This window comes from Carassius gibelio, chromosome B6 (assembly GCF_023724105.1).
Source record: "Carassius gibelio isolate Cgi1373 ecotype wild population from Czech Republic chromosome B6, carGib1.2-hapl.c, whole genome shotgun sequence".
In the NCBI taxonomy this organism is placed as follows: domain Eukaryota; kingdom Metazoa; phylum Chordata; class Actinopteri; order Cypriniformes; family Cyprinidae; genus Carassius; species Carassius gibelio.
In genome coordinates this window covers 6,208,562-6,235,741 of record NC_068401.1, presented here as the reverse complement: position 1 = coordinate 6,235,741, position 27,180 = coordinate 6,208,562, and the positions used below count along the sequence as shown (strand labels likewise).

The 27,180-nt window shown below is 36.4% G+C and overlaps 1 protein-coding gene across 7 annotated transcripts; it reads right to left on the bottom strand.

Annotated features, from left to right (window-relative positions):
- Window positions 1–7: 7 nt before the first annotated feature.
- igfn1.1 (immunoglobulin like and fibronectin type III domain containing 1, tandem duplicate 1) lies at window positions 8–27,180 on the bottom strand. Of its 7 annotated transcripts, XM_052559716.1 has the most exons (28): window positions 27,056–27,180; window positions 21,518–21,605; window positions 19,679–19,708; window positions 18,443–18,562; window positions 17,079–17,218; window positions 16,534–16,633; window positions 16,375–16,416; window positions 16,177–16,222; window positions 15,804–15,987; window positions 15,575–15,688; window positions 14,621–14,789; window positions 13,804–14,076; window positions 12,604–13,419; window positions 12,436–12,567; window positions 11,530–11,634; window positions 10,055–10,411; window positions 7,510–7,634; window positions 7,282–7,426; window positions 6,898–7,191; window positions 6,501–6,797; window positions 6,216–6,395; window positions 6,007–6,135; window positions 5,450–5,758; window positions 5,285–5,370; window positions 4,349–4,541; window positions 3,244–3,540; window positions 1,834–2,160; window positions 8–601 (listed from the first exon to the last, which is right to left on the bottom strand). In XM_052559716.1, the coding sequence occupies exons 2-28, from the start codon at window positions 21,564–21,566 to the stop codon at window positions 597–599; spliced, it is 5,064 nt and encodes a 1,687-aa protein (XP_052415676.1). In that variant the 5' UTR covers window positions 21,567–21,605; window positions 27,056–27,180; the 3' UTR covers window positions 8–596. The 7 variants fall into 7 exon arrangements, with proteins under 7 accessions (XP_052415676.1, XP_052415674.1, XP_052415677.1 ...); XM_052559714.1 differs by having other exon boundaries at window positions 12,436–13,419; XM_052559717.1 differs by lacking the exon at window positions 11,530–11,634 and having other exon boundaries at window positions 12,436–13,419.

Below are 27,180 nucleotides of genomic sequence, written 5' to 3'. Positions count from 1 at the left end.
ACAAGTGCACTGTTCAAAGAACCGGAATAATTTTTTTATTTACACCAAACCACTGTATATTGCTGATAAAACATATCTGAAGAAGCAAAAGCTTCTTTTACACTTTAGTGTTTACAGACAAGCAAAAAGAAAAAATGGATGCAAGAAATCAGCACTTTACACTTTTTTTTTTTTTTTTTTTTGTAATTGAATTTGTGAAAGTGTGAAATAGCAGCATACGTACACAAAAGCCAAGAATAAATAAATTAACAAATAGCGTACAAGAACAATAACCACCAAACCTGAACTAAGCTGAAGTAAAATCATTGCCAAACAGGATTAGGTAAGCATGGCATATTAAGCATCAGCCACCCAAGCGTTACCGTTCAGAGGTTTTTTTTCTTCTTCATGTTTTAAGATTTTTGTGCTATTTAACACAGTAAAACTATATGAAGTTTTTCACATGCATTTGATTCTACCATTTTTTTGTCTCATAAGACCACATTGTGTAACGTTTTCACGAGCCATCTTTCTGCAAAAAATACTCAATGCTGTAGCTCTACAAATGGCCTAAAATCCAAAAAACAACGTTTTGACATCCTCCCCATGTCAAGGTTTTATTCTGAAAAACAAAGAAAGAAAATATAATATGGTTAAGGTGTTAGATTCAGTTTATTTGCAGTGTTATGTATGAAAACGTTCTAAACTTTCTGTATTAACTTTGAGTAACATTTATGACTTTTTGACATAAATATATTTGAAACCAAGTTATTCTAAGGATGTCTGAAGCTGTTTGAAATATATTTACAGTAGAAAATTTTTAAATCATTAAGCTAATTAGTGATGCATTGGTAGAAAGTCTTGTAAAATTGGATTCAGAAGTATTAAGATGTTTTTGTTTTGTGCAATTATCCGATGCATTAACGAACAATTAACAATACATTTGTTACAATAATCAGTAAGTTCAGGTCCATTAAATAATATTAAGATACTTTTGATTTTAATAATGTATTATACATGTTGAAATTAAAATGAAATTAGATTAATAAATGTTATTTTATTGGTAGTTCATGTTAATTAATGTAGTTATTAAATGTTCTAAACTTTACTTTAAACATTATTCACTTTCTAAGTAACTTTTATGAGTAAACACATTTAAATTCCTGAAATAGAAGTGTTAACCAAGTTAACCAAGATATATTTAGGAATGTATTATATACATTATATTGTGCATAGGTAGTTAGTTGTGCATTGGAAGGATGCCTTGTAAAATTGGATTGAGAAGCATTTAGATGTTTTCATTTTGTCATTTAATAACTTTTCTGAGTGGCATTTGCTGGGAATCCCAACAGTGTTGTGGATCATGGAAGATCATCCTGTAAATTGATAGATCAATGCTTGTTTTCAAAACCAGCACACAAATTGCTTGCTATTAAGTAAAATGTTCAGTAAATGCATTGTTACCGTCAGGTCCAAAGACCACCCTGGATGCCATCTTTTCAATTTTGTCTCCCCAACATGAAAATAGTTCAAAAGTGCTGCTGAATACATTATGTTATCTTGTCGAGGCATGGAAGTTATTAAACATTACTGAATATAGTAAAAAAAAAAAAAAAAAAAAAAGCTGCCGCTTTGGTAAGGCAGATTTTCATAAAAGATACAGTTTTTAATACTAAAAGAGGTCTGAGGATTTATTTATGGTTTTATATAGTACTTAAGCAGACGATGATGTTTTTGGGAAACTTGCCTAGAGATAAAGTACGACTTGTACTTAGAAACCCCGCTGTCATCAGGTACTTAATGGTGTACTGTAACTTTCATCGAGTGAAGCGAGTTCTTCATGTGGACCCTTACCTCTCACTGTGAGATTGGTGGTGCACTCTGCTCTTCCCAGCGGGCTCTCAGCCATGACTTTATACTCTCCCATGTTGTTGGCTCCAACCCTGAGAATGAGCATGGAGCACACTCCACAGGTGTTAGTGATGTAGTAGTTGGTGTCAGTGTTGAGGCTGACGTTGTTGTGGTACCAGGTGACATGGGGTGTGGGGTTGCCCCTCACGGCACAGCTCATGTAGCACTCGTAGCCTTGCGGGGCTGTGTGGATTTTCAGGGGGACCATAAACCTCGGAGGACTCTCCAAGTTGCAGGTCTTTGACTCTGGGATCTTCAGTGTGAATTTTTCTGCAAGAATTGAAGGGGTTTGGTTAAAAAACAATTAATTGAAGCTGTGTACTTGACATGTCAGTGGGACACCCAAGCAGGGTAAACAGACACCCCTAGTGGCAGGACGTGGGTCGCAATCCAAAATTGGATTACAAATCTGGTTACAATAGCTGGGTAAAAACAATATTAAATGCAAATAGAATGAAACTAACCCATATAATGTAACCAAGTATAGTTTGGGTAAAAAAATAAAAACGCTTCCCATTTTATTTGTTGTTGGAGGACATTATATCAAACTCAGTACCCCTGGCATACATTCATCTGTCACTTTCCAGTATGCCTAACATATTATCATGATATTATGGTAACACCACATGTTATTAAATTATTTTTTTTATTAAGCTTTTTTTTTTTTTGTTATAAAATTATAATAAATGCAGATGTTCATTGTTCGTTTGTGTTAGTTTAGGTGCATTATACAATATTAACAGATACTTTTGATTTAATTAATGTATTAATAAATGATAAAATTATTTTAGAATTTTTAAAGTTAGTTAACTTTAACTTTTTTGTAGTTTTGAAAAACAATTTGAACCTGATTGTGAAGTGTTACAAATATTAGTGGTATAATAACTGGCCCAGTATTTTAGGCTTAGCAAATTGCAGTCATAATAATAATACATTTAATACATTTTAAGTTTGATTTTCAGGGCTTTTTTGTTACATTTATATATAAACATAATACATAATAATAATTTTGGTGTTCGGTCAGCAGTTGAAGCACAAATCTAGATGTTGAATCAAAAACCAGTTGAAAACTAAAATTTTAATTAATGTACATTGAATCTAAATAGCTAACTCCACCCATCACTGCTCAGATCTTTTTTTCTCTTTAGTACAAATATGATTCTACTAAGAACTGTCTGAATAACATCTGTCAAAATTTGCACAATCTCTCACAAGATGCTATATATCACTATTTATACTAAATGCAGACAGATCCACCATTCATACACTTAGTGTAAATAGCTGCTGTCAGAAATAAGGACAGAATGTAAATAATACTAGAAGTTTGAATTACCACACCACTGTATTACAAACCTTTCTTGCATGTGATAAGCCATTTTGGTGACTCCGAATGGGCAGACAGGCCAATGTCATTTTTGGAGTACACACGGAACTGGTATTCTCTCCCTGGCATGATGTTACAGGCCGTGAAACGATTGTTGAAGATACGGTCAGCTACAGTGTGCCAGGTCCTCTTGCTGGAGTCTCTCTTGCTCACCATGTAATACAGGCGATCATCGCGTTTCTCGTCTGGGGATGCTTCCCAGGAAACTGTCACTGTGCCTGGAACGTTCTCATCCAGCTCTACGGGGCCTGGGGGCTTTGGCTCGTCTACACCAAAACAATCAGTCGTAGTTCATAAGGACTGACAGATCAAGTCTATTACACATACATTCCTCTACAGAGCAAACTTGGTTGAGTATATCCATGTATAAATCTACAATACCATTCAAAAACATTTTTTTAAAAGAAATTTATATTTTTAATCAGCAAGAATGCATTAACTTAATCAAAAGTGACAGTTAAGATTTTTTTTGTGTTTCAAATAAATGTTCTTTTAAACTTTTGATTCATCAAAGAATCATAATAAAAGTGCATCACAATGTCTGCAGAAATATTAAGCATCTGTGTACACTGTTTTTAGTATTGATAATAATATGTTTTTTTTTTCTCACGCCAAATCTGCATATTAGAGGGATTTCTGAAGTATCATGTGATGCTGAAGAATGCTTTGCCATCACAAGAATAAATGACATTATTAATTATATGAAAACAGGAATAAGTTAACAGAAGCTTAGTGTTTTTCAAAACACAACATTTCTGAAAATACTTCCTATTGTCCCATCTTAATATGTAGAGCCTAAAAGCTATTCATGAGATGATTTCACCAAAAAGTACAAGAACTTTGGCTCTGTGGTACAATACTAACAAAGCGTTGCTTTGTTATGCCAACATAGCAACATGGCTTAACCAATAGTGTGAGTTGGGGGCGTGACTATCTGTTCTTCAACCATTGAGACTTAATGGTTATTTCGGACAACATATTTGAACAAATTTTTTCAATTCTATTTGGTGATGCCATTTACGATACCATCTTTGATGACGGATCCACAGAAAAACGCTGGTTCCTTCATTTTACCTGTAACTCTAATCTCAATACTGAAGGTCTCTTGTCCCACAACGTTCTTGACTACAATAGTATAGATTCCTGTATCGGAGCGATCTGCAGATGGGATCAGGATCTGAGAGCCTCCCTCAGCATTGCTTATAGTGACACGTTTGGACACAGGGATACCATCTTTAAGCCAGATGACATCAGGCCACGGGGAAGCCTGTAAAAAGGTAATATAGGACAAGTATCTGACATGTGGCCAATGCAAAATATAATTTAAATGAGGGGAGTAGGAATGATCTGAAAAGTTTATGGGAAGGGAGCATGATATAGCCTGTCTCATGGATATTAATTAGGGGATGTAATATTCAGCAAGAAGTCCCAAATTATTAATGTTATTATATATTTTTTATTTGTAGGCCTTACATGACACTCAAGGACACCATATACAAGGATGGCAATTGATATTTTGTGAATGAAAAAATTTTGAACTAGTAATGTGACAGTGAAAGTGACAGTGACATACAGCCAAGTATAGTGACCAATACTCGGAATTCGTGCTCTGCATTTAACCCATCCAAAGTGCACACACACAGCAGTGAACACACACACCGTGTACACACACCCGGAGTAGTGGGCAGCCATTTATGCTGCGGCACCCGGGGAGAAGTTGGGGGTTCGGTGCCTTGCTCAAGGGCACCTCAGTCGTGGTATTGAAGGTGGAGAGAGCACTGTACATTCACTCCCCCACCTACAATTCGTGCCAGCCCTAGACTCGAACTCACAACCCTTCGATTGGATTGCAAGTCCAGCACTCTAACCGGTAGGCCACAACTTCCCCCAATGCTGTTAAGTACTGTCCAAGATGTCACCCAGACTTTTAACCTGTTTATGATTTGCAGATGCAAGTCGACACTACATTTTTGGTAAAGGAATTGATATGGTTTTAGTAATGCAGATTACCTCAAAGTTGACGGTGAATCGTGCAGAATTACCAGCTCTGACCACCATGAAGCTCTTGATCTTAGAATCTGTGAATCTCGGTCTCACTAAGAAAAACAAGACATTGATGTGGCATAGTCAGTTCAGTTTTTCCAAAAATGAGAGGCAGTAGATAAGGTGATTCACCTGGAGGAGGCATAGCCAAGATGTAGTTGTCCAGCTCCCGTGGCTGACCCTCTCCACCATCGTTGACGGCGATAACTCTAACCCAATACATGGCCATTGATTTCAGTCCCTTTACAGTATAGGAGGTCATGATGATGGCATTTGTATTGCATCGATCCCATTCTGTGTTCTCAGCAGGCCTGACATCAACAAAGTATCCCTTGGCCTCATCCTGAACACCAGGCTCTTCTTTTGGTTTAGTCCAAGTCAAGGACAAGGTAGTGTAGGTGGAGTCTGTCACTTTAAGGTCAATGACCTTACCAGGGGGTTCTGAGAGAAAATTGAGATGAAAGCATTTGAATGAGAAAACACTGCAAGAGAAAATAGGGAGAAGTGCAAGAGGAGTTCAAATTAGCTTGTTATTTTAAGCCCAGAAAATTCTGACCTAAATCTGCTATTTTTGCATATTTTTAAGGGGAGGCCACGGTTCATTTTACGAAATGTACAGCCTTGAGAATACTTATGCTGAATTCCTCTTCTCTTTTTGAAGATAATGAGCAATCTGAGAAAGAACTTACTTTTGGGGTCTCTCGCAAACACAAATTCTGAGGAGATACTTGGTTCACCAGCTCCAGATATGTTGATGGCAGATACACGGAACTCGTACTCCATTCCTTCAACTACATCTTTTACTTCATATTTCTTTGCTGTGGATGGTAATTAAGAGGTAAACATTACTAGCAGGTAGTACTTTAAAGTAGCTTGTGTAAAAATGTGAGAAACAGACCTTGGATTGGCTGATCTGCTGGATTGACTTGGCCCCACAAGTTGCTGCCCTTCTTGCGTTTCTCTAAGTTATAACCCAAAATATTGGTTCCTCCAGTGTTGGTCGGAGGGGTCCATGTCAGGTTAATGCAGTTTTTAAAGGCACTGACTACTTTAGGAGTAGATGGCTGACCAGGATATGCTGGAAATTAAGACAATCCAGAGGTTTATAATAAGACGAATCTCTATAGCGGCTGACTAGCACAAGGCTACTCTGAGATCATTTTTTTTTTTTTTAGGAAATTACCTTTAGTGCCAGCTTGCACATCCTCAGTCTCCATCAGTTCACTGATGCCCTCATCAGTCTCGGCTCTGATACGGTAACAGTATCTTCTGCCATGGTCAACATCACTGTCTTTGTAGTGGGCTTCACCTGGGATCTGGCCTATCTTTTTCCATGTGTTGCGTCCAATTTGGTTACGCTCAAGTATGTAATGTTTAATAGGGCAACCACCATTGTCTTTTGGTGGTCTCCACTTGACCTCAATGCAGTTGGAAGATGCTTCAACGATCTCCAGTGGTCCAAGTGGGGGGGTAGGTTTATCTAAATTAGATAAAAATAGAAAGCAAGTTTGTTATCATTAACTGTATTGCATTCATATAAAAAATACAACCGGTTTAACTGGGTCACGTTTTGTACTCACCAAGTACAACTAGATTAGAAATGGCTTCAGTTGTGCCAAACTCATTTTTGACTTTGATTTTTATTTCCCCAGTGTCTTTACGCTGTAATTTGGTGAGAAGCAGGCGGCTTTCAGTCTCTGAAACCTCAATCTTGCAGTGAGAGTCTGGCATGAGCTCTTCACCATCTTTATACCACTGGACTTTGAATGGCTCACGGCCAACAAATGGAATTTTGAAGGTGGCTTTCTGATTGTGTTTGACCACAGTCGGTTTTGCAAATGCTTCAATTTCCTTGGCACTGAATCTTGGTGGATCTAATCACACACACACAGACAGAAAAAAAAATTGAAACATGAAATATGAAACATTTGCATATATGTTGGCGCAAATGAGCAGAAACAAACCTTCAACAGCAATCACACATTCGGTTTTACGCCCATCAGCCTCAAATCGATATTTTCCAGCAAATTCTTCTGTTACTTTATCAATTTTCAGTTTGTGGACCACTCCGTCTTTACTGATAGTCATACCCTCAGTGGAGGCAGTAATCTACAGAGAAATTTAAAGAACAGCTTACACATGCACCATATATACCATTTATCATATTATATATACTTGTGGCTTCTTTATACCTCATCGCCATCTTTGGACCAGACACCTTTACATTCAGCACTGCTAAGTTTGCACACCAGTTCAACTGCCTCTCCCACAATAGCTTTGCAGTCTTCCAGCCCAGCAGAAAAGTGAACACCAGGATCTGTGAACAAAATTAGTCATTAATAATTCAAGCCCAGTTATGATTTTGCTGCATGATGTTTGAGTTGTAGTCCACACACATTAATTGAGACCTACTGTAGCAATTCTACACTTGTACACTTAGTAAGTATTATATGGATATACATATTTTATAGCATGTGTTAAAATGCATTAGCTTTCATTTAAATGTAAAAAAAATATCAGGTGTATGATATCTTGCCATTGTCTTCAGTGCTGACTTCCTAGAATCCGAATCTTCTTAGAATCCGTCATGATGATGATGATAAAGAATATCTCTGAATGGCCAGTACACATTTAACCTGACTTATTTTAGAAATGCATTGTACATTCATTTTTTCTGTTCTAATAGCACATAATTATCACTCTTGGTTGAAGTTGTTCAGTTGAGATAATTCTCAGAATTAGTAGTCACTCTAAATAAGCTTCACCACTAATGGGCAAATTATCGAAACCTTCTTGATTTAGTGGTATTACCAAATAATGTTGCTGTTCTATTAGATTAATAAGAATATTTCCCCCCTTTTACAATTTCATGTTGTCTTTGGATACCATCCAAATGCAATTTGGTTCTTGCGCAGAATTTGCTTTAAAATCTCCAGGTAAATACTGATTGAGTCACTTTCTTGCAACCCCAAGTGTTTCGACAATTAAAGATCTTGCTGGAATTACTTCTGAGGCATATACAATCTTTAATTTGTCTTCTCGTAATTAAAGTTTGTGAAGTCCTATTTGGCTGCATTTATTAAGATCTTATCATGTCATGGTTCCTCTGATTAGTGAGCGAGGTGTTTGGCCTTTAGCAAGACAAGCAAGCTTGGTGAAGACAAAACAAGCGCATATTGATCTACACAAACAGCAGACACACATTGCATAAGAAATATCTGGCACATTAAAGACTGGGTGGATACTATTTTTACAAAAATACATTTATTGTTCTATCTTATAATAAAACATAAACTGTTTTCCACAAAGAGTTGGTCCTCACTCCAATTACATACTGAGATTATTTTCTTTATTTTAGTTAAAGGAATAGATTACTCCGAGATGTTCTTCCAAACCTGTATATTGTTGTTATTTGGTAAATTCTGAAATTCAATTTATAAAGTTTTTTTACATAGATCTTCTATGACATTTCATACAGCCTGTCAAGCACAACACGAGCAGCATAGGTAAAACATATGATTCTTTTATACAAACAAATAAACAAACAAATATAAAAAAACAAAACAATAATAAAAAAATGAAACAATCCTTTCATTATTATTATTATTATTATTATTATTATTATTATTATTATTATTATCCAGAGGAAAAAATACAATAAAATACATTTTTGGAATGGGATGAGGATAAATGCATTTAAATACATAATTCTTAATTTTGACTGAATTATAACTTGAAGAAACAAAGTTATCCAACCTCCACCAGCATCATGTGAAATAAGTTCCTACTCAAATCAACCTAATTAAAGAGGTTATTAAAGTTACTGATTTCAACTCGCCTTGTCCAATATATCCCTCACTTATTTTGAGCTTGCTCATCAGCTATGCCTCCACAATGTTTCAACAAGCACATTATGTCCAAGAACTGCTGATAGGAATATGCAGATACTTACAAAACCGGTTCTATAGCTGTCGGAACCTAGGGTATAATCTTTAAATGAGTGCTAAGGACAATGGAACTGACAGAGTTTCTCAGTGGAAAGTTATCCAGCAAGTCCCAAATTATCTTGGAAGATGTTTGGTCCTATGGAATTAAGATCCAAAACATGTCCAGAAGGATTAAATTAAAGCTAAATAGCTTAATAATTTAATTTAATTGGGGCAGCCGTGGGCTAATGGTTATAGAGACAGACTTGTAACCAAAAAGTTGTGGGTTCGAGTCTCGGTACCAGCAGGGATTGTCAGTGGGGGGAGTGAATAACCAGTGCTCTCTTCCACCCTCAATACCACGGCTGAGATGCAACCCTTGAGCAAGGCACTGAACCCCCAACTGTGCCTAGGGCACTGCAACATTGGCTGCTCACTGCTCCGTGGGTGTGTGTGTGTTCACTACTCACTGCTGTATGTGTGTGTGTGTGTGTGTGTGTGTGTTCGCGTGCACTTGGATGGGTTAAATGCAGAGCTCAAAATTGGAGTATGGGACACCATACTTGGCCACATCTCATGTCCTTTCCTTTATTAAGTAAAAAAAGACCTAAATCCTTCAGAGAGGCTACTGTATAACAATTAAATGCTTTACAACCACACAATTAAATAAGTTTCTGAATAACAGTGTGCTTGTTGTTTGAATTAGACCAAGAACTCCTACAAGGAACTGCACAGTTATTCTGTGAATGACAGAATGACTTTGACATATGCATGGACGTCATTCTTAAGTGCAACTTCAAATATCTCTTACCAACAGCTGTCTCTGGAACCTTTGGGTCTTGCTTTTTACGACCTGAACGCTTGCCAGATTTAGCTGACTCGTCCTTTTCATCTTCAGCTCCTTTTTCTTCTTCTGTGGCTTCAGTGCTGCCCTCTGATGGGCCTCGGGGACCTGGCGGCTTCCCTGGGCCTGGTGGGTCCCCAGAACCTGAAGCACCACCGGACCCAGACGGGTTACCGGAACCTGAAGGGTTGTCAGAACCTGACGGGTTTCCTGAACCGGATGGATTACCGGAACCTGATGGATTCCCAGAACCTGATGGTTTGCCAGAACCTGATGGTTTGCCAGACCCTGCTGGTTTTTCTTTATCTGATGGGTTACCTCCACCTTCATTCATGCCGTTCGGTCAGTCGGTGAAGCATTTTGAAGATTGAAATGAATTTGATAAAGAGGTTGGAAAGAACATGTAGAATAAAAAGAAAAACACTTAAAACAAACAAGAAAATTTAAGAAAACTGACAAAAAAAAAAAAAAACAAACACAAAAATGCAAGCAAGTTTTCGAGGTTGTGCCTCTGCTGGATCTGCAGTTTTGTTGCTTTTGTGCCATGCTGGGTAATTCCACCCACTATAAAATCTCAATGGCCTGAAAAATCCTGCTCCACAAAGCTCTGTAATAAACAACAAATATTCTGATTTGCATACATTGTTATTTTGTGCACCATTTTAGTTTTTTATTTATTTACGAGACAATGGAAAATGCATATAATATGATACAAGCATTCTAGTGATTTAGTTTTTGCTTCCTATTATAAATAATTTGGTATGGCTGTGTATATTATAAATAATACTATCCAGATCAAGAATTGTGTACCATAGTATGATTAAGGTTTTATTTATTTATTTATTAAGTTTCTGCATGTTGCATGGCTCTGTTGCACAAACATTTAGAACATGATGTTTAATATACAACTATGCAGAACTCAATAAGGCCAATGAGATTTCACAATGGGAGGGGCTACCCAGCATATCACCACAAACATGGAAACCAAAAATCACATAGATTTTTTAAAACTTACACACTGACACTGAAAAACACTGACAAACCAACACCACACAAAATGGGTACATGAACAACAAATAAATGACACAAACAAACAATTTAAGACAGACAAACTGAATAGGACATTTAGCTGAAAGATTTATAGATTTTATGGAAGATTCAATGATAGAGAAAATAAAAAATGATTTATTATTTGATGTATTATTATTATTATTATTATTATTATTATTAAAAAATATTTTCATTGGATGACCTCATATTAATGGAAATTAATGGTTCTCATTATCAATATTTTATCAATCATTCAAGTAAAAGCTATTTGTGTTACTGTTGATGTTTAATGGAAAAGACACGTTTTAGTTTAGTAAACTATTTAGTTTCTGTAATCACAGCAAATGATTTTAATATACTGTATATTTAGTGTATTTATCCCACACTCTTACCAGTGACTGTGTCTGGTATCAGTGGGCCTTGTCTGACACGAGAACGGCCCTCGGCTTCCCCTTCTATGCACACATCTGGAACTGTGCTGGGAGTGTTTGAGTTTCCTATCATGATTTTTGATGTAAACTGTTAATTGATCGGCACAGGATGTGCAATGCTTTGATTGTGTTGTGAGTGTTTCTCACCTGAGCTACAGTAAAACACCTCTAGGATGTGTGTTGTGATGAGATGAGTTGTGGAAACAGAAAGTTGTGTGAGGATGTTGCACAAAACAAAGCTATTTTACAAAACCTGTTGACACTTCAAAAAAACGCAATAAAAGGTTTGTAAAAAGGTATCCATAATATAGATTTGGTAAAGATAAACATTTATAAAACAGGTATCAGTATTATTGGTGAATGGAGTTCAAATGTGTGTGTACATATACTGTATAAACACTCTACTCACCAAGAAATTAATACTTTTATAGACCAAGGATGCATTATATTGATCAAAAAATAATTTTGCATTGTTTAAAATCTAAATCAACTTAAAATAAATACTAAGCAAATAAATACTATGCAAATATTAAGTGGCAATGTCACGAAATGCAGTTTCCCCATAACATGAATAAGTAAAAAAGAAGAAAAGAAATAGAATTTTTTTTTGTGAAATTGTAAAAAATATTTAGTTTTTAGTTTTACTGCATTTTACTGCATCCAATAAATGCAGACATAGCCTTAGTCAGTCAAGAGACTTCTTTCAAAAACATAAAAAATCTTGCTATATATGTATATATGTTGTATGAAAGTTTGGCCTGCTGTATATTTTCTGTAAGAACCAATCAATGCTGAAATGTTACATTACATATTTTTTTTAAATGAAAAATAAAAGCAAGAAGGATGTCTCCTTGTATAGTTCCTTACCTACAACAGTCTCTGGTACAAGAGGTCCTGCTTTTTGACGCTTCTTGTCTCCTCCATCTCCTCCATCTCCTCCCTCACCACCGCTTCCTCCAGAACCATCAGCTCCTCCGGCCCCACCAGCAGCTCCGGCTCCTCCGGCTCCATCAGCTCCTCCGGCTCCACCAGCACCTCCAGCTCCATCAGCTCCTCCGGCTCCACCAGCACCTCCTGCTCCATCAGCCCCTCCGGTTCCACCAGCACCTCCTGCTCCATCAGCCCCTCCGGCTCCACCAGCACCTCCGGCTCCATCAGCTCCTCCAGCTCCACCAGCTCCACCAGCTCCTCCAGCTCCCCCAGCTCCCCCAGCTCCACCAGCTCCTCCAGCTCCTCCAGCTCCACCAGCTCCACCAGCTTCTCCAGTACCGGTAGCTCCTGCAGCAAATACTGCTCCTACCGCCGCTGCAGCACCACCTGCAGCACCAGCCTTCCCAAGACTTGCTGCCGCAGCAGCTGCCTGTGCATTCATCGCAGCAGCTGCTGCAGCTCCTGCCGCGGCAGCTTCCTCAGCACTCAGACCTTCACTTAAGGCCTTGAGTTCAGCCTGCTTCCTGGCCTCCTCCTCAGCACTGGCCTTGGCTTTAGCTGCTGCAGCCCGAGCAGCTGCTTCTGCTGCAGCTTTAGCTTCAGGCTCAGATTTACCTTTGGCTTTAGCTGCGGCAAGTGCATCCTGCGCAGCTTTAGTAGCAGCCGCGGCTGCAGCAGCTGTTGCCGCTTGAGCTGCCGCTTTTGCCGCTTCGGCTTCAGCAGCAGCTCTGGCTTTAGCTTCAGCTTCTAATGCCTCTCTTTCAGCCCGGAGTTTCTTAGCAGCCTCCAAAGCTTCTGCTATCTCCTTCTTGTTTTTCTCTGCCTGCTCAGCAGCTATCTTCAGCAAATCTTCACCACCACCACCTGCCTGAGTGGTTTTACGGGCTTTCTTCTTTCCCTTTGTTGCAGGATCTTTGTCAGCTAGTGTGGAAACAATAATACAAGCAGATTCATATTGAATTGAAGCAAGTTAATAAAATTACAGGATGTAGTACAAATATATACATTAAAATAATACATTACAGAAATGAAACACAATATACTGACTCTAAAGACATATTTTGTTATGTCTTTATTTGTGGGCTTTTTAAAAATATATGTTATTAATATATATATTATATATATATATATTTAATTTGTGTACATATGATAAATAATAATTTATATAATATAAAATAAGATACTTTGAAGTATGCTTCTGGTCGCCATTGACCTTTTTTTCATACTATGGAAGTCAATGGGGAGCATATATATATATATATATATTTATAGGACATATTTCTAAGTGAAAAAAGTTGTACTTACCTTCTACAATCAGCCAAGCACTGCTAGACTTAATTCCAGCTATAGCAGTATAGATTCCAGCATCCAAAGGCATACAATCAATAATTCTCAGACGGTGGACCAGTTTATCTTCAGAACAAGTAATCTCATATTTTTCATTGTTAGAGAGAGGTGTATTTTTTAGGGTCCAAGTAATCTTACTAACGGGCTGAGTTAAAACACACTCAAAGATGGCATCCTCTCTCTCTTGGGCCGTCACCTCCTTAATCTTCAGGGCAAACTCCACAGGGGGAACTGTGTTAAATATGGATAAACACACCTCAGTCAATCCATGGCATTATGCATTCCGTAAAAGCACTGCTGAAAAGATTAAAAGCAAAGCTGGTTTTAAATTCATGTGCTTCCACTTGGATTCTTAACTAGCTTAAACAGCACGACTTGCTTGATTTTTAATGGAAAGACATTAGTTAAAAACTGAATTAGCATATTAATATTATTATAATGTTGGTAATGTTGCTACAACTGTGTATGCATGTTTAGAAGCAAAAGACAATTTATATTAGTAGACCAGAAACATCACACGCTGACTTTGATGTAACTGTCCAGTGTGCTCTCCAGCAGATGCTTCCAGTTTAGACAGCTTTATTGATTATAATGGGATCGATTTAGTTTTGGGGCATAACGGCACATAGCTCACATCCAGTGTAGATGTGTATTTATGTTGGCAAACCAGCCAGAGAAACACAAATGAAGCTTAGACAGGCATGGGAATTCGTGCTGGTCTTCTCAGCAGGAGGTTAACTGACAAATAGACAAATATGCTGTAAAAAAAACGTACTCTTGAAATCCGTTGAAAAGATATTGACACCCTCAACATCCACTTGATAGATTCCGGCATCTTCTGGATTGAGGCCGTTAACAGTGAAGATGTACTTCTTGCCAACTTGTTTTAGACCGTGCTTAATTTCACCTTCAACGTCTTTGCTGAATGGAATCATGACACCATCCTGATCAAAAGGGAAAGAGTAACTGTGATGAATGTTCATGATGCATATAGAAAATAATGTTCATTGAATTATGATGGCTGAATAGGTGGCACTAGTGCAGTATCTTCTGAGTATTTTTCATTTGAAAAATATGCAATGTCACAGTCAAGTACAGTAACGATAAAATCAACCTTCATACCCATATGCAAATGCATGTTAGCACATCATGTTTTTAGTTGTAGTAAGTAATTTAAATTTAGTTAATTATTTGCTTATTGTGGCCTAATATTGTCATTATCCAACAAAGTAACTGATGTCATAATAATTGAATAATACGCCACCTACTGGACTGGAGTGTGAAGCGCTGAATGGAGTATAATCATGTCCGCTATGATTTTACTGTTACAATTTGCTTAAATATGGAGGTTCTTTTCCCCATATTATTGTATACAATATGAAGCATCAGTCAAAGAAAACAATTCAAAGCAAAATCTAAAAAAAACTCAAATAAACATTTTCCGAAATAAAATAAAGCTGAACAAACTTTAACTTTTACTTATTTAAACTTTTACAAATGACAACAAAATTATTACAACTTAAACTAAAATAAAAATGAAAAAAAAAAAAAAAAAAAAAACTATAATAGATAACAACTGAGATGAACCAATTTTAAGTGGCTGTTTACTGATTATCACATATGATGAGAGCTCAATAACAGGCCTTGCTTTGTGACTAACATTGATCTACTGTGCCAGTTACACCTATTTTTCACTGGTATTTCACATCCTCTGATTCGCAGTTCTCACCTTATACAGAAAAATGCGGCTGTTGGGGTCTTTGAGATCCATTTCCAGTTCAAATGTTGCAGCATCCTCAGATTTCACCTCAATGGGCTTGAGATTACTGATATATTGGATGAACTAAAGCAGTGAAACAAACAGAACATGACAACTGGTCTCCAGATTTGTGCATCTAGCCATGAAAATGTGGAAGCAGTTTTTTGAGAAACCTTCTGTCATTTTGGCAGCACTTTACCTGTGCCTGCTCCTCTTCTCTTTCCTTCTTCATCTGGGCCAGTTTCTTCAGCATGCCACGGAAATCAGTGATGCCATACTGGATGCAAATGTTCTCATAGTCTTTCTTCTCAGAACTCAGCAGCAATTCCCATACAGAGTCGTCAATGTCACCTTCCTTTTTCTCCTCAACTTTTTTGCCAGCACTTTAAGAAGATTGTGATGGCCATTATGAACTTCAGGCCAAATGCTAGCACTTAACTGGGTTAACGTGACTGGTGTTTTAATATGAGATGGGCTAATTAACTATCAGACGTATAAATAAAGCCTAAAGAGAAACTGCACTGCTGATGACATAGCATTAATGTGTAATGTAATGGAAACAAATGTCTCACCCTCTCCTGAGCATCTTTCTTAACTCTCTTGGGTCACCTGCTGGAGCTTCCAAATGCAATCAACAAACAGAAGAAAGCGAATGCGTATATGTGCCATATTCAATGTCAAGGTATTCAAAGTATCCCTTTAAATCTTTTTCCTTAACTGCCATGCTAAATTGAAGAAAATCAGCTACTAAAAGGTTACAATAATCTTACCTGCTTCCACCATTTGCAATTCTTTGTCCCTTTTGAATCCAACTGGAAAGAAAAAGAAAATAATTTGCAGCTATTTTCATGTATGAATGTGTTGATAGAATAAAAACTTTGTAATGAAAGTAACAAACAAGTAGGGCTTTTAAGATGTGTGTGCCCTACCTTCAATTATATTTAGGACAACAGTGCAAACAGCTTTTCCATATTCGTTTGAGGCATAGCATTTGTAAGTGTCAGCTTCAGCACTGCTCACTTTAGGTATCTGCAAAATTAAATGAAAAATAGTTTGTGTTGATGAATCGTGGGCAATAATTGGATTACAGAGATAATGAGATGAACATTTAAAGGTGAAGTGTTTAATATGTGAGCTGCTAAAGATAATAGTTAGTAAGGACTGTTTCCAAACAGGTTTCTTGACCACTCCCACCACCCTCTGCCATTTGGCCAGCGAACAGGAAGTCCCGCCCCAAAATTGTGTTGGTTGTGATGATAATGGTGCGTAGGGCTGCTCAAACAACTGATGCAAGCAATGCTTTGATGGCACAGGGCAACAGAGTTTACACTTTTCTTTCTGAATCATCCTACTTACAGTCTCTTCCCATTAAGCTGGGATATGAGAAGGTATTTTAAAATTAAACCATTACACACTTCACCTTCACTACATGTTAAGTAGAGGATTTAATGTGAAGCTAAAAGCCTGAGCTTACCTCCAAAGTGTGTTCATTAGTTGTTGGGTCATATTTGTTCTGAAACTTTTGGGGATCATTCATTTCTCCTTTTGCTCTACGCCAGGATACAGTGGGTGCTGGGTTTCCAATCACTTTGGCTTTAAAAATGGCTAGTTTTCCTGCATTACGAAAATTCAAGTTGTTATAGACTTGAGAAATACATTTTTATTAAGTAGAACTTTCAAAAAAGAAATTCTTGTGCCTTGAAATTCTTGTTCTTGTTACGTTGTGTGTCACGTGTGTTTCGGGCTGTTAATTGCAGATTTTAACAGTCATTCTTTACAGTAATCAGTAAACTTTGTGAATATTTACCAGAGAATATGTTCCAGTGCACCTCTACTCAAAAGTTTGGACACACTAAACTGAATTTATTTATCTCCATTTTGATGGAAATGTTTTATGGTATATGCTTAAATGCTTGAATTTAGTTTTGTGTAATACATGTATTCTACAAACTAATGTATGAACTGAGCCTATGTGTGAATTTCTTTTCAAAACTAGCATGTTAATAATTAAACAAGTGCCTAGCACACTGTATATTCATTCTGACCACTTAAAATGCATCCCAGGATGCATCCTGTGAAGGTTATTTATTTATTTATTTTGTGAACATCAAGTGAATATCAAGATTGTGCAGATCTAGTAATATTTCTAAATATTATTTAATTGGACCTAAGTTTTCATGAGCTAATATGGAACAGTTGAACATTAACAAAGAATAATAATTACAATAGCGAACGTATTTCTCCTTATTAGTTTATGCATTAACTTCCATTAACTAATGGTACTTTATTGTAAAATCGTACCATATTTTCTTTATTTCTTATTAGAAATGCACATGGTTAACATGGCTGACATTGTTCTGTTTTCCAAGAGACAGTCTTAGTTGTATTGCAGAAGACTATTTTGACAAAGTCAAATGGTTTAGATACAGGCAGAAAAAGGGGGGGGGGGGGGGGCATAGTTTAAAAGGTTACATGTCATTAAAAACATAAATGAAGACAAGACATACATTACACATTTGAGATCTGACTCTGTGCATTTCAAACTAGCATGAAATGGGATATATGCTATTTGATTTCTTTCCCTTGGAACATATATAGCCGTGGTCACATGTTAAAGCTGGAGGACGAGCAGAGAACTTGATAAATCACTCATGTACTGCGTAAATTAAGTCGTGTAGCTGCACTGCTTAGACATTTAGGGCAGTAAATCTGTGTGATAATCCTCTGTACGTGCTCCTAGCTTGTTAATTTCACATCCAGGATCATTTAGCTCTCAACTGTCGCCTCTAATCATATTTGCTTTCACTTTTGTAGATTCTTCTCTTTTAATGTGCTTACCTTCTTGAATGGTTAAAGCGATGGGTTTACGTGTGAAGTCTGGAGTTGTCATCCCCTCTGGAAGTTCCTCAATGTACTGTGTAATCATAACACCGGGAACCTTGGATCTCCGTTTGATGCCTGAGAGAATTCACATTCAGGGTACAGTGTCAGAACATCAGGGGAACCAGCCCAGCAGGTGCACAGTGACGTAACATATGCTGAATAAACATCTGCAACAGCTGTAGTCTATGGATTGAAAAACATATTACAATCTCTGTACAACATATAAGATATTTTTAAGTGGGGATCTATGACTTACAATGATTGATTTACTTAAAATATGCAGATTCATGTTTGGCAGATTTAAACATTCCTAATTTTTTAAACAGAGGACTGGACCGAGGCTACTTGTCACAGTGTTCACTCTGGTGAATATATTTATTAAAGTAGGTTTATTTTTGAACGTAAGTTTGTCTATTGCCATGTCCTACATTTACACCATTATTACAGAACACACTTGAGCTTTTTACTGTCATGTTAAGCCATTTTGTCACATTTCTTAAAATAAACAAAATAGCAAAATAAACAGTATATCAGCTTTGAGCGTAAAAAAAATATAATAATAAAATAAAAAAAACATGACAGCAAAAAAAAAAACAAAAACAAAAAACAAACATCACACAAAAAGTCAGTAAATTGTTAAATATTATAATTTTTTTTGTGCTAAATCCTAGCATTTATGTGACAATTTGCCCCAACAAACACCTCTGGTTATACCACTGACAGATATATTATATTATATTATATTATATTATATTATATTATATTATATTATATTATATTATATTATATTATATTATATTATATTATATTATATTATATTATATTATATGAACCATCTATTGGTTATTTTAAAGGGAGAAGATTTTCTAAATATCACATCATGTTTCAATACATCAATATTGAAATGAAAATTGATCAAGCATTTTACATTGTGCATTTAAATGACAGCAATCTGAACATTAATTTTATAAATAGCACACTGATTTGAAGTTGTATTGCTTATTTAACTGAGTATTATGATATGATGGATGTGATATATTACTTGATGTTATGATGTAACGTAGTACATATGATTTGTTATGTTAGGATGTGATGTGATGTGATGTGATATGATATGATATGATATTAACATATACTGGTTATCGTGACATGCATGCAGATGTTCAGGTTGCTGTCATTTGATTACCTTACCTTGTCTCTTGAGAGGCAGAATTTCCAGTCCTAGTACAGTATGGACACAACATTACAGTACAACAGCAACGAAGGAAGGGGGAACAAAGAAGGAGAACACAAAATTGTGAATCCTGGCATTTTTTTCTATGTCAGGTTTGAACGAGAGACAAAATAACTCACAAATACAACCAAAAACACAGACAGGGGAAAAGACGGGGAGGTCAAACCAATAAAACATAATTATTCAGACCATTAAGTGGTTGAATGTGAGATTACAATAGACAAGACTAAAGAGAAAGCAGACAAACTGGGAAGGAAATAAAAGTTTGAGACCTGTTTCACACAGCATACATTATCAGGTGATTATTCTACTGCTGCCTTGTGGAGCTACGAGTTTCTGCTAAACACACATTTTGGCTGTACACATGCTGAACCCATAAGGTAATATGGTGAAATTATATGATAGGCCAATTTAGAAACAGAGTAATTTTGAATATGCGATTTTTGAGGTAACATAATTTACATGAATGAACTTCTCACTTCTCGTGGAAAGATGAAAGCCGGTCTTGATGTACGTCTCACAGTTAGCATACTATTCAATGTGCGTCACAGTTATCGATTGTTGCAGAGGAAATCGTCTCAGAGAACTTAACTTATTAACATTATAGCAGCATTCGTCTGGCTGCAACACTGATTATTTTACACATTCCAAAGAACTATTTTTTCGTATCAGAAGTTTTAAGTTATACATTTAACTTTGTTTTTTTTTTTTACTCTGCTAAAATTTGCGGTATGAAACAGGCCAAAATGGGCAGAAATTTAGTCATTTGAGAACACATATTCTAAATCATGACTGTAAAAAAGGAGGGGTTCATAATAAACATAAGAAGAAGTAAAAAAAAAAAAAAAAAATTATTAATAATTAAATAAGGTAAAATAAACCCCCTCCTCAAAGGAAATGAAATAAATAAAGCAAGTGAGACAGAAATAAAAATGGAAATAAACAAAGAAAATAAATGTTAAGTGGGTGGATTTTCATAAAAAGGTTTAAGAAATGAAGAGTTGTTCTGTATACAGGTTCGACTCCAGCCTGGTTTTATTTACCGTCCTTCACATCACAGGCACTTCACATTCTGGTGGGTTGATGGTTGTCCCTCGCATCCATGGTTACCCGATTCAAAGAAACCCTCGATGAATGACGGCAAATGCTCACAAGGCTGTTTAGTGAGCTTCCACATGAAGGACGCACTATACACTGATGAAGGCTCTGATTGCATAAGCCACATTCACAGCCTCCACTTCATTTGCATCTTGTGCACAGTGGCCAGTTTCCAAACCCACAACCTACAACTTTAACCATCTATTTGATCATTCATGTGTTTAAATAAATTTGTGTGGCTAGGTTAGACTCAACGCTTGCTTTTATCTCGCTCTTCTAACCCCTCAGGGACAGATATATTATTCACTTTACCATGGAGAGGAGGTCATTAGGTTTTATCTGGAAAATCCGGCATTGCATTTTAACGCAGCTGCTTACTGTGGTAGAAGTTTTCTAAATGAGACCCATGTCCTATCAAGTGTGTCAAATTCCATTGCTATACTCTCATCATTATGAATACAAAGAAAACTGATTAACTAAATGACATCTTCTGGGAATAGTGACCATTAAGAAATAGAAAGAACAAATTACAAAACAAAAAAGGATGGGTTTTTTTTTCCGCCGTGTATTTCTCTAGCCGGTCTTCATGGAGAACATGGATTTCTTGTTTCAGTAATTCAGTAATAGAGCAGTTGGACAAGGTTCGGTGCCGGTGTCAGCCTGCCATATGGGAGAGAGAACAATTATATTGTTCTTACCGCCTTGCCCGGGAGCAGTTGGATCTAAAACCTTGGCTTTTTTCATCATCTTGATGCAGTCCAATGGCTCAAGAATTCAGAAGCTTCTCTGGGTGTGAGAAAAGCAATATGAAAGGTCAATTCAATTTCAGTCTTATTAAACATTTGGACAGATTAAAAATGTTTGCACGATACAAGATGCAATTAGAAGATGTATGAAAATGCAAATTTTATAAATCAGTCTGTCCAGGATATTCATCTCATGTGGTTTTGCAGCACTTATCCTCATTAAGCAGACACTTCAAAATAGGTAACACTGAACATTTGCACGTTTAAATAACCTATTAAGTCCAAACAGTTTAGGGAAAAAGAGCAATTCATGTGAAATAGGCACCAAGATGGAGCAAAGTAGGACGATGGTTATCCCATCTGTTGGGATGTGATGCAGTGTGACAGTGCAGTGCATTATGTTCCATTAGAGAAGCTTTGGGCCTAGTCAGCAAAACCTCCACGGCTCTAGTCATTCATCTTTTCAAATCCACTCATATATACAGTTCAGATCCAGTCAGTGTGTCCTCACTAGTATACTAGCGCTAGCGTAGCACTAATATGGGATTTTGACATGTTTGGATTTAACTGTCTCCTGCAGGGAGACATATTGGATTTGAGGAGGAGAGCTGAAAATGTTTTAGTGAGCATGTGTTTGAGATTTTTAGCTTTGCTCCAAAATCTAGTGTGCTGTCTATTGCAGGTGATGTCACATGGAATGTATGCATCCATTTGTGCTGTTTTAAATGTTCTTCTGTAGACAGATGACAGATGACGTTAGACGTATTTGTATTTGATGTATTTGATTCATGTGCACTGCTTTTTAAGACACAGTGACACAGTTAGCTAGCTCTTTTTGAAACCAAGAACATGTGTGAACTACCCCAAGGCAGCGTCCTAGTATTGAATTAAAAATGTCAGTTGAAATTTTCACTGAACGCACATTTCTGACAGGGAAGAAAAAAAAAGTCAGAATTGGGGAATCAAAGAGTTGATGGTTCAAAATTCTCAGAAAACTGAAAATTGTGAGATATGCATGTAGAATTGCTTTAATAAGAAATTGCACTTCTGTGTTTATCTCCCAGTTTAGTTTATAAACTCACAATTCTGAGATGAAAAGTCTGAATTCTGAAATTTAAAAAAAGAGAAGTTGCAATTACCTTTTTTATTATTTATTTTGTGTCTGAAACAGGCTTCCATACATTACAGGATTATTTTCTTATTTAAGGACAAGTGCAATAATTTTGCCCAAATGAGGGGAAAAGCTGTCTAGGTAGGCAGTTGACTAGGTTTCGTACAGAGCTTGTTTATTTGAAATGATCGTAGTCTAGGGCCGTCGATGCCTCTTGTCCCACTCTCGCTGCTGACTCCTGCTTATGGTAGTCTCAATCTCATCTCAGATCCTGAGTGAAGCAGGTTGCTTTATACAGTGGCTATCTTCTTCAATAAATAACTCTATGAAATTGCATTCTATGCTACATCAGTCATCTGACCGAGTGCCATATTCCATACACAATAGCATGCTGATTGGTCTCTTAGAGACACTGCACAGAGCATAATGAGATATAAATGCAAGTGTTTTGTGGATCACAAGCTGCTGAAATATGACATTTGAGTGTCATCCTTCAACATGCATGTGATTCATTGCACTCATCATTATGCATGGTTTGGCTTGCTATTTCAGTTGGTGAAAAACCTGACAGTAATTATTTCAATTGGTTGCATCATTGAGAATAACACTATGGCAGTTTTATTACTGCTTTGGATAGTGATACAAATTTAATAATAATGATAAACTTTAAATTAATCAAGTAAGTGCATGTACCATATCATGAAGTGGTGATACTCAAGTTAAATAACATGTAATGCATTTACGTTCGTTAAGGCATTAGGCACTATTCAATGAACAGCATTTATTAGATCAATGTTTTTTTCTGCATACAGTATACTAATACATACATTTATACCATTGCAAGTAGCATAAATTAGCATTAGTTCAAGATTTATTAAATGTTGTTAACAATGATCAAATGAACAGTGAACAATAGTATATTAACATTAATATTAATCAATATTAATTCAATATCAAATCAATAAATGCTGTAAAAATGAATCTTAGTTTATGAAAACTAATGCATAAACTAATGTTATAAATCGAACATTTGACCAAAATTGCATCATCTATGCTATTATACCAGTGGTCTCAACTGTTAGTCATAACTCAAAAATGGGTTTCAGGTCTGTTCTGAATCTGAAAGGGTTGCGGACTGCAAGAGGTAAAAATGAAATGCTAAATGTAAATAATAAACTAAGTAACAAACTTTTAGGAACCTATATGATTGCAAAATAAATACCCTTGTCAGTTTTTAATATACTTCCCATATGTTTTGTTATTCAACAGCTGTGCTTTTATTATAGCACAAATATATCTGTTATGTGGTAGGAGCAGCCAAATTAGATGAATGCCAACACTTCATTTTGTGACACTACACATCACATCATCCCTAAAAACCTTGAACAATATCATGTAAGGTAGAACCAAATGGACCAAGACTAGATTAAATACAGATTACTTCAAGCAAGAGTAAACATGGTTTGTGCCAACCACAATTTGTTGAGCACGAAACTATCAAAATTCAAGCTGCTTTTGCAAAACAGGATGGTCAATTTCCCTTCGTTTTGTTTGATAGACGGTTTCGGTATGTCATTGGGTCACCACATGCCCAGTTCAAAATCTGGCTGCAAAACAAAATGATTTGAGAAACACTATTACACATTCTCTGATTACAGCAAAAGGTATTCAGAATGAAAAATTATTTAAACACTCGTGCTGGTTTGTATCATGTCCTATGCAGGTCTTGGCTTCTGTTCATTTTGGAAAATGATCTCTCTAACCCTCCTGAGCAAAATATCCCGAGACTGAAACTTGCCAAGCTGAGGGTCTTCAGTTTACACGCAACCTGAGCTTCACACCACTCAGCGCAATCACATGCTTATATGGGGACAAGAAAGCTCTCCATCTCACTGCTATCTTGGGCATTCTCCAAATAAAAGTAGGTACAGTATATTCCCATCTTACTTAACAAATTAGTCATTTATTGTGCAAAATGCACCTGTATTAGCTACGAGGGTTTTCCACCTGTATCTCAGATCAGAAGAACTGCTGCATAAAAGGAGACATTTTCATTGTGCTGAGAACCTGGAGCCATGCTTCATAACATAATTATATGCCAGCAGCAGGCCGCACTGTATAACAGTAATAACAGTGCATGAGTAAACTATCACTTCACACGACTATATGAAAAGCAAGTCTAATGACATGCTCAAGTTTTAAACTATACCGCTAACCTCTTTTTCCTCTCTCAGAATTGCCCTGCTGACATGTTTAGTAGGACACAGTCATTTGTCAAATGATAGGGCTATCATGCCAGCCTAGCACAGCCTTGGTTGGTGCTAGTTATTTACATTTCTCAGAACTGGTGAAGTTCAAAAAGAGAGACATTTAGGGATTAATAGCATATTTATCATTAGCATACAATGCATTAGGCAACATATGTGAACCCAATGGGTGAGTTCTACCTTCGGCTGAAACCAAAGGGCCTTTCAATAGGAAATAGTCTGAAATATCTCAAATTACATTCTCATTCTCATTCAGAAACATACTTGAGAATTTAAAGCCAACATGCTTTAAGATATTATTATTTATTTATTTATTTTTATAAAAATTAGTCCCATTTCCAGAGCCGTGATTGTTTTAGTAATTGCTTAATTATGTTGGTGCATAACTAAGTTTCCCACTAGCCAAGCACACACTAAATGCAATATCGATGAAAGCATTAATTCCACTTTTTCTCTTAGGAAAGGCTGGCAATGACCTCTTTAGTTCTTAAATTGAAGCAACACATGTTTTAGGTGAGGAAATGACTGTGTTGAAAATCAGCCTGCTTGTCAGTAATTTATTTAGAGTATGGAAGATGTGATTCCACAGGGTGTTTAAGTGAGCAAAATCACCCTCTGCAATAGGCAAAGCCAATTTTGCTCAGTCTATCGCCCTCCTATTTCTCTGATTGGCGATAAAATCTCTTCCTCTGTCCTGTCAGCCTTACCCACTTAAAATGGCTCCAGTGGATAGACTCTCCAGGGATCTCAAATGTCCCCATGCACCCCTTAACCTCTCTCAGTGTGCAGGATAAAATCTGTGGCTCCCAGAAGACGTTTAAAGATAAATTAACACAAGGCCAGTGTTAGTGACAAGCTTGAAAAATAATTGCTGAGACAATTTGTTGTTAATTTCCTTTTTCTATATTTCAAGAACAGCTTTAAACCTTGAGATTCACTTTAGCACTTCACCGCATTGTAAAGCATCAATGCATATGCCAACATGAGGAGTTATGGTGAATTCACTTTATAGTCACACTAAATATTTTAAAGCAACTCCAATACACATTAATAATTAATTGTTCCATATAAATTATTGTTGCTTTTTTGTACACAGCTTCATTATCATCACCCAAGAAAAGTGTACCTACATAAATGTAGGTTTACAATTCTTATAAATTGTGTGTATAATATAATATAATATAATATAATATAATATAATATAATATAATATAATATAATATAATATAATATAATATAATATAATATAATATAATATAATATAATATATAACACTATGCTTCTACTACCTGAACACCATTATTTGCATGCTTCTGCATTTTTTCATTATAGTAGACTTTTACATGACTTGTTCATGCTTAAGTTAAAAACTCCAGAGCTAAAAATCATTAGTTCACAAACCATCAATAATAAGATTATTTTTATTATTTTATGGAGAACCGATGTGTTACATGACACATCAGTCACATACAAAAAGTATGGAGATAGGTCCTCCCACTGATTCAAAATACTTCACGTTCATTAGCTTCATTTGATGTGATAGCCGTATCTATAGTTAGAACTTCCTTGCAACTGTTCTGATTTGATTTCATGCCACCTGACTATAACAGCTCTCACAGATTCCAGACCCTGAAACCCAAATCGGGAAGACTGACTCATATGGTTTTGACGTGTGGCCACCCAAATAACTGTAAGAAACTGCGTTTAAAACATCCAAGTTAAGACTAATAATGTTGTAATAATGATAATATAAGGCAAGTCTATAAACAGGGAGTAACACTATAAAGCAGCACAAGATCATTTAAGAGTCTCTGGTTTCAGAACTCAAAATAATGTGAGATTGTCAGAACTGGATTGTAAAAATCCACAGTCGCTATATTAAGTCAACCTACATGCATAGTTCACTGCACCCAACAGAGTGCGAAACTTGCCACTTTGTTTGTGTCTCGTAGAAAACATACAATTGTCTGTTCAAGGTACACAGAGTGATGAAAGAAACTTTGGCACAAAACAAAGATATGAAGCTCTTATTGTTTTCTTGTCCTTTGTGCATGTCTCTCAGTTCTGATAGAACGGTAACAAAAAGGCTAAAAAAAAAAAAAAAATCCTTACCAGTTCACAGTTCTCTGTGCTCCGCTCTTGCTTCTTGTCAAAGTGCTCTGTCCTCTTCTGATATTTGAGTGCTGCCTCCAAGTTGTCCAAGGTAATAAATCCTTTGAGCTCTGTGTGTGTGTTTG

What these genes read in the sequence shown, in the direction of transcription:
- igfn1.1 (XM_052559714.1), bottom strand. Translation starts at nt 21,566, where the DNA reads ATGATGAAAAAAGCCAAGGTTTTAGATCCAACTGCTCCCGGGCAAGGC. An exon ending in CGCTTTAACCATTCAAGAAG is followed by an intron (nt 17,219 to 18,442) that starts GTAAGCACATTA and finishes TTCGTAATGCAG; the next exon opens with GAAAACTAGCCATTTTTAAA. An exon ending in TGTGCAAGCTGGCACTAAAG is followed by an intron (nt 6,396 to 6,500) that starts GTAATTTCCTAA and finishes CTTAATTTCCAG; the next exon opens with CATATCCTGGTCAGCCATCT.